At 33.9% G+C, this 8,598-nt stretch overlaps 1 protein-coding gene across 1 annotated transcript in view; it reads right to left on the bottom strand.

Moving 5' to 3' along the window:
* Positions 1–1,537: 1,537 nt before the first annotated feature.
* The window catches only part of LOC136027444 (uncharacterized), a 49,298-nt gene continuing 42,237 nt past the window's right edge, over positions 1,538–8,598 (bottom strand). Inside the window, exons 6-7 of the mRNA XM_065704724.1 lie at positions 3,220–3,474; positions 1,538–1,894 (exon numbers count right to left, since the gene is read on the bottom strand). Coding sequence (XP_065560796.1) covers positions 1,670–1,894; positions 3,220–3,474 — 480 coding nt within the window. The 3' untranslated portion in view covers positions 1,538–1,669. The remainder of the gene's footprint in view (positions 1,895–3,219; positions 3,475–8,598) is intronic.

The raw sequence follows: 8,598 nt of genomic DNA, 5'->3' as shown, positions 1-8,598 counted from the left end.
TAATTCGCTTTCATGCACAAAATTACGCCTAAGATGAAATTTTAATTCCGAACCATCCGATGTATTTAAGGATTTCTTGCTATGTGGCTAAAGAAACATAAAACAGAATGGTATAATAAGTATGTTCACGACCGTGCCACCTCAAGAAAGATCAATGGCACGAAGAACCACATGGAAAATATTTTAACGTTCATCAAATGAATCATTTTTAATACTGTTTGTCTATCTCTTCATCATTCTCTAGGCGTTAATTTTATTGTTTTTTGCAAAAATGTCGATGTTATTTTAATTATAATATATATATATATATATATATATATATATAGAATGATTAGAATGATTAGATCTTAATGAAATTTGATATTTAGAAGGATCTTGTGCTTTAGAGTTCTTATTTTAAATTCCGACGAGATCCTGTGGCATTGGGGGGAGTTGGAGGGGAAACCGGAATTCTTGGAAAACGTGAAAATTGGGTTATCTTTATCTTATGACTAGGTGATCAGATCTTTGATACATAGAAGGATCTTATGTCTCAGATGCTCTATTTTCGACTCGAATCGGATCCGGGGACATAGAGGATTGGAGGGGGGAAACAGAAATCTTGGAAAACGCTTGGAGTGGAGGAATTGGGATGAAGCTTGGTGGGTAGAATAAGGAAATGTCGTAGATACTTGATTGTAATCGTATTGGATTCGCTCTCTTTGGGGGAGTTAGGGGTGGGGTTCAGTGCTTTGGCAAGTTTGATGCTTCTTGACGTGCTAGGACGATGAAAATTGGTAGGCGTGTCAGGGAGCTGCACAAATTGACTTGTTTAAGTTGTTTTCCCTGATTCAACCATCTGGGGGCTGAAGGGAGAGGAAAAATTAGAAAATATGAGGTATCAAAACTTACGAGTGGGTGATCGGATCTTAATGAATTTTGATATTTAGAAGGACATCTTGACTCAGAGCTCTTATTTTAAATCCCAACCGGCATTAAGCCTCTGATTTTCCTTTTAAGTCAATTTATTGATTCTTAGAATTTTGTTAGAGCTCATACGATATGAGCTCTTGGCTCTTGTTTCTGCTGTGATTGTTTGTCTAATTTTTGTTCGTTTTGGGTTTCATTTATTCTTTACTAGTAATTTCTGGTCGTTTTTAGTTTGAGCAATTATATGTTTTTATATCTTCTGATCTTAAGTTGGATATGACCTTTACTTTTGTTTGAAAACTTCTTTTTCGGGAAGTTTTTTTAAATCAATCTTTCAAAGCATTCCAAGCATACGGTTTGGACTTTCTATCTATACTAGAAAAACAATTTCGCGTAGTATTAGAAGTTGAAACTTGCATTTTTATCGAGAACAGTTGACGCAAGTAACAAGATTTAGGATACAGAACCTCTTCCATGTAAATTAATGTTAGATTGGCCATTAGCTCTTATGATTTTTGCTGTGTTCACATTTTCACTACCCCTTTTACTTAATTGAAAATTCAACTTCCTAAATTTTTATCAATCATGTTTGATTTGAATGTTGAAAAAGGTAAACGCAAAATGGTATTAAAATATTTATTTTTAGGCTGTAATTTATTACAAGAGCTCGAAAATGAAAGACTGAATAAACATCGTAAATGAAATTTATATACACTATTTACAATATCATACAAATTATAATTGAAAAGCTTTAAAGGGGTTATCCACTCAAGTATCTAGGGGGAGGATCCGTTTGTACTCTAGAATTCTTATTCAGCCATATTCTTGTTGGAATGTTTTGACAACCCATAAAATGAGAACGTAGCTCTTGTCTTGTAAAAGGTGGGAGGACGTCACAAGGTGCACCAAATATGTTCAGTCTTTTTGAGCCATTCGTGCCATCATAAATATATGGAGTGCTGTGAGCCATAGTTGATATTGAAGCCTAAAAGATAAGTAAGCGCTCTGAAAAGATAGTCTTAAACATTATCTTTTAAATAGGAGTATTGATTCGCATAGAAGACACAAAATATTCAGGATCTTTGCGTGAATATCTTTTTGTCATAGACAACACCATTTCTACTCACTCAAAAATTTTCCTGGATATTTTATTTAGCTGGCACACACGTATTAAAAGTACTAAACGAGTGAATTTACAAATGAGCCAAATTACAAATTATAAACATCGCCGTGTACATTTTTAGAGAAAATTACTTAAAAATCTTACAGGCTACAAACAAAATTTAATCTTCTTGCTTTGATGTTTTTCTGGCTTTCGAACATGTTTTCATTGAAGTTTTTGGTTCATTTTGTTGCAGACTAACAATTCGTTATTTAAATCCTGATTTATGTGCGACAAAATTCACCATAAATTCAAAAGTTTTCCGCGGGGAACTATCAGGGTTGGAATTTTCCAGGGGAATTTTCCGTAGGGGAGGTCTTTTCCAGGAAGAATTGTTTACGTGAGGGGAAAATAATTTTACATTATTTTCCATGCCAACAATGTACTGTGGTGCAAAAAATGTGCTGAGGGGTTGGCATTTGCTACTTCCCGAAAGAATTACACCCCCCCTTGACTTTGAAAACTGCATTGTATTTCGAGCAAGATTTAAAGGGAAAATTTGGAAGTGGCATACTGACAAAAAACAGAATATCATGCAAGCAATGTAATATATTGAATGAATGAGATGGTGCCGTTTCCACCAAAACTATTTTGGTTTCTTACACCCCTTTGAGAATATTTTTTGCCATCATTTTTCAGTTTTCTTGAGAAGAAAGGATCTATCAGGCCAATTTTAGTGAAAGTGAGAATCCCTTCATCCCTCCTTCTGTATTTAGCTCGTTATCGTGGATTAATAGGGGCACAAAAGCTAAATATTTTCTGAGTACAGTTTATTGCTTCTGAAGCATTATTTCGTGGGTAGTTTGTTCGGTGTTCGTTGTTCGTTGCATTAACCAATTCCAAATGCTTGTAAAATTCAATGAAGAAAATCAAGATTATGTAGGTTCCTCATATTGAGAGTGCAAACGGTTGTGAAATTAGCTAATTGGGTAAGCCATATTAATATAAAGAATATATTGACAATATAGCGTGTTTTATGCGAATACAGAAAACAAAAATATATCGTGGTCACTTAAAGTAGCAGTTTATGGTGTGTACAATATTTAAGGTCTTTCACTGCAACTCAACAGTACGATCAATTAAGATGAAGATAGTTAAGTGAAATAAATTGCTTTGTAAGCACTATTTAAAATATAGGAAATACTTACGTTAAATACATCCGTGACACAGATATGGGCATGCTTAAATCCTGTCCAGTGCCTAGTAAATTCATTATTCATGGATATTTGGGAAGGTCGGCCACTTGCAAGAACAATGGCATTCTTGTGCTTTTTAGACTTAGCTATAATGTCAACTAGAATCCCTGCTTGGGTTTGGTCTGCTATAATAACCAGATGGCGAGCTTGGCAATCCTGTATATCTCGGAGGAATTCGCGAATAAGGTAAACTTCTGTTTCGTCAGCCTAAAAACATTTTGCATGCTAAATTTAACATAATAAATGACAGAAAGTAATTTTAAGCTAATGGTTTGAAAGTATATAGGGTGTCGAGAATAATTTGGCCTATACTAAATTCCATTCTCTACAAAATTAATACGCAAAAAAGAACAAAAAAAACAAACAAACAATAAAATAAGATTCCCTACTTAATAAGTGGGTACATAGAGCTAAAAAATCAATAAAAAATTAAACATTAAAATCAAATGCATGATCATTATCCTTCGCAGAGCTCTATTACCAGGAATGCAGGGAGACGAAAGACAAAGAAAGAAAATGACGAACAGCCTCTTTAAATGAAAGTCATAAAAGTTACAACGAAACTTTGAAGTCACAAAAAAAAGTTATGCTCATGAACATTCTATTCGGGCCTGCCCCAAAATATCCAAAAAAGTGGAAAAGACGACTTCCAGAATCTCGGTATGGAAGCATAGAAAACTATAGTAAAATGTGCTCTATGTTTCAAGTGGTCTCAGGAAAACATTGGCGTCAATTGGTTTGAAGGGGGGGCGCAGGGAGACATAAACCTTAGTTGTTTTGCCACGTCCCCCAAGTTTAAAAAAAATGTGTCATCTTTATTTTGTGAAATATACTATTTTGGGTAGCAATTAGTGTGGCGGGGGAATAGGTGGGCATAATGCTCCCCTAAATTTTTGCGAAGTCCCCCTAATTTTTGGATATTTTTTTTTGGTATCTTCACTGGAGTATGCATTTCTTGTAGTACTCACTGTAAAAACCTGAAAAAGAGCAAATTTGCCTACTTGGATTAAGATCAATACATTTTTTCCCCCTAAAATTTTTCGTGAATTGACGCCACTGCAGGAAAATGGAAAAGAAAATGTTTAGAAACAGAATAGTCATGTACGCAGAAATACAAATTAAGGGAGCAAACTATTTTGAGGGAAGGTTAGTATTAATTAAAAGGCAGAAAATAGATGAACTGTATGAAATGCACTATACAGTATTTACTGCATACGATTAAGCTCAAGATTCTTAAGATTGAGGGGGAAATAGATGGTCTTAGGCTCAGAACCCACCCTCTACGTTTGTTCAGACCTGTAAAACATTGAGGCTAATTATGGATGCATGTAATCCTTATTAAAATGTTGAATATTTATCATCAAGTGTTCTCCTCATACACATAAACCACTGTTATACCATAGCCATACCCATAAGATACCATTCTATTGAGACCAGAGTGCAGGTCTTCAACTTGGGGAAGGCGTATTTTGTCGCCATAAATGATGCGTCATTCCTGCGATACTTTTATTTTTGGTCGTGCTGTAGGGGATTTAAATGAAATTGCAACAATAAATAATTTATTTGTAATATTATTTACAATAATAAATAAAAGGCAGAAAATAGATAAACTGCATGAAATCCACTAGACAGTATACACTGCATACGATTAAGCTCAAGATTCTTAAGATCGAGGGGAAAGTAGATTGTCTTAGGCTCAGAACCCACCCTCTACGCTTGTTCAGACCTGTAAAACATTGAGGCTAATTACGGACGCATGTAATCCTTATAAGGATGTTGAATATTTATCATCAAGTGTTCTCCTCATACCCGTAAACCACTGATATACCATACCCATACCCATAAGATACCATTCTATCGAGACCAGAGTGCAGGTCTTCAACTTAGGGAATGCATATTTTGTTGCCATAAATCATGCGTCATTCCTGCGATACTTTTATTTTTGGTCGTTCTGTAGGGGATTTAAATCAAATTCAAGTACAAAACAAGCGTCCTTTATGTGCTACACCAAAAGACTCAAATGGAAGTTCTGTAGTTATTTTTTGAAAGATCCGTACCTGAAACAGCTTTTATTTGTGGCTAGAAATTCCACGTGTGGCTGGAAATGAAACGAAAATTTCGCTTAAAAATATAAACAATATATTCCCTTCAGTTTTTCACTGATCATATTGACCTTCTTCAAGATACAAAACTTCTCCTAATTATAAACTGACACAAATTGTTACTGGTCACTGTAAAATAAATTCTTTTTTTTCTGCAGAAATAATAAAAGTAGCTGCTCCGCTTGTGATTGCGATGATGAAGAGACTTTATTTCATTATCTTTTTAACTGTATTTTTTTAATGAAAGAACCAAAATACAATATAAATTACAAGAGTTTTCTTACTTCGATATATGACTATCTACCTTAGTTCTTCTGCTCTAGGAATGATGCAAGGATGGATAATAGATAGACTTATCTATTAAGAAATGAACTAACATCATTTTTATACAATCCTAATAAGGGGGTAATGCCAGATTTGCCTCTCACTCAATCATACTATCCGTCTTGGTTTTTTCAACAATTAGCATACTTGAGCCGAACAAAGAGACTGGATATTGTATATATATATTTGTTTTCTTACTCTCCTTCATTAATTTCTGTTAGTAAATGTTGTCTATTTATTGTTTTTTTTTTTTTTTTGTATTTAGCATTTTGTTTTTCAGTTTCTGATTTTTTATCCTGTATTTTGTAGATTAGATAGTGAAATAATCTGTACGGGTTTAATCACTGGATAAAATCATTCATTCATTCATGTCAAGTCCTTACTTTTGGTATATATTTTGAAAACTTTTGGCAAGTCTCTTAATTTGAATCATTGGAACTTTTTGACACTTTTCGAGGAAACCAATGTCCTCAAATACAAAACAAACACCATGGTTTTCGAAAAATTTTTTTCATATTATTTTTTTTTTCAAACATCTCTTTCGTGAAATAAACTATGATGTATGCATGTTTTAATTAAGTATTTGGTTCTTATGTCTTATAGCCCCCTCACTTAAGTTCTTCCCCACTTGAAGGTGACACATTAACTAATCGAGAAATTGTTATTGAGTTGGAGTAAGGAGCGACTCGGGGTCAATTTTAGCTGAAACTCTAAAAAACAGAATTTTGATATCAATAGATACATCAAAAGAATTACTTTATTATGCTGATTCTAGATACATAAGATTCATCAAGTTAGTAGTATCCATCAAAAGTTACGAGCCTGAGAAAAATTGCCTAATTTTGAAATAGGGGGAAACACCCCCCTAAAATTTGGATAAAAATCACATAATCAGATTCAGCATACCTGAGAATCCTACTGTGGAAGTTTCAAGCTCCTATATACAAAAATGTGGAATTTTGGTATTTTTGCCAGAAGACAGATCACGGATGCGTGTTTATTAATTTTTTTTTTCCAGGGGTGATTGTATTAAAATAAATCCTAGTAGATCCGGCGAGGGCACATTCAAACGGAAATTGAAAGTTGTAGTGCCATTTTTAAGTGACAAAAAAGGTTGGAGGACAAATGGCCCCTCTCTCACTCCCACTTATTTCCAAAATGTACCTGATCAAAATTTTGAGACAGCTATTTTTTCAGTATAGTAAAAAAATCAAATAACTATGTCTTTAGGGGTAAAATGACACCCAACAGTCGATGGAGAGAGGCTTGTAAGTTATGGAATTTGCGCATTGCTTACGTATACTATTTATTATTGGGAAGCATAAAGACATTTTTTGAAGGGGGGGATTTTTCGCTTGAGGTAGATTTCCATTGGGATAATCTTCCTTGAAGAGATAAATTTCCAGGGGAGGGGTGAATTTTCCAGGGAAAATCTTACGCTGGGGGGACCTGACAGAATTACTATACAAAATTTCTTTTAATTGTCTTACATTCTATTTGACAACTCAATTCTGCATGTGGAGATGTTCCGAAGAAAATATCCAGGGGGTATTTTCCACGTGTTTTGATTTCCAGAAACAAATTTCTACGGAAGGGGACACTTCCAGAGTGATCGAGAAACCGATTAGAGATTAAAGTCCTTTTCAAATGAAAGTATGGTAAGGAAAATTCTTCTGGCTGAATCGTCCACAAGAAATATTACGGGTAGGGGGATTTTCATTGAGGGTGGAATTGTCTGAAGGGAACATGACAAGGGGAGTGTACTTTACGTTGGATGAAAATTTTACGGAGAAGCTTTCCGTGAAGGGGGGTTATATCTTATGGAGGGTCGGCAAGATGTACCTGCATTATTTGAAAAACGAAAATAAATTAAATAAAAAAGCAATTGTTTTTTTAACTGAAAGTAAGGAGGAACACTAAAACTGAAAACGAACAGAAATTATCCTGTATTTGAAGGGTTGTCCCCTCCTCAATACCTTGATGTTTACGCTAAAGTTTGACTGTTTTTCTCAATTATTTAAGAACGGCTACAGAAACACAGGGGCTGTTGAATTAGAATAGGAAGCTTTTTTAAAACTTCTACCAGCTTTAGCCTAAACAGCAAGGTACTGATGAGGGGACAACCCTTCATATTAGGAATAATTTCTGTTCGTTTTGAGTTTTAATGTTGCTCCTTACTTTCAGTAAAACAAACTTTTTTTTTATTTAATTTATTCACAAGACTTAATTATAACTCAGAAATTTACTACAAGGCCGTCGAAGACTTTGGTAAGCTAAGATCGAATTTGATGGGATAGCTTTTCTTGTCACTGCTCCAAAGATAATTTCTTGCTATTAACAAAAAATACTATAAAACATTAAACGATATATTTTACACTTGTATTGAACTGTGTTACATCACACTTAGTCCGAGTTTCAAGCAAAGCAAAAAGCGTGTCCCATGAAGTCTAGGAATAATACATCTTTGTCTCGTAAATTGGAGCCGATAATTTCCTCATATCTAAGTGGGAAGATTTATTTATTAAGCAAAAATTCTTTAAAGGTTCACTCCGAGTGAAGCTTAGACTAGAGGCGATTTTAGAGGAGGAGCAGAGGGAGCACTTTCCCCGCAGAAATTTCAGGGGCACAAGATTTCAAATAAATAATCCAACGGTTGTAATCATTTTGCAATTTTTTAAATTACATTTTTATCACAATAAAACAGAGGGCACAGTTAATAAAGGAAAATGATCAATAGGCTATTAATTAATTAATAAAGCAAATAGAAAAAAAAAATACTAGTTAAAATAATTAATAATTATTAAATAATTAAAACAATAAATCTAAAAAATATTCATGGATTAATATATTAAAAATAACTTTGTTAATAAATGAAATTCTGTTAAAATTTGGCCTGAAAATTCCT

Source organism: Artemia franciscana, chromosome 5 (genome assembly GCF_032884065.1).
Source record: "Artemia franciscana chromosome 5, ASM3288406v1, whole genome shotgun sequence".
In the NCBI taxonomy this organism is placed as follows: domain Eukaryota; kingdom Metazoa; phylum Arthropoda; class Branchiopoda; order Anostraca; family Artemiidae; genus Artemia; species Artemia franciscana.
The sequence above is the reverse complement of the archived record's forward strand: the minus strand, read 5'-3'. Positions and strand labels throughout refer to the sequence as shown.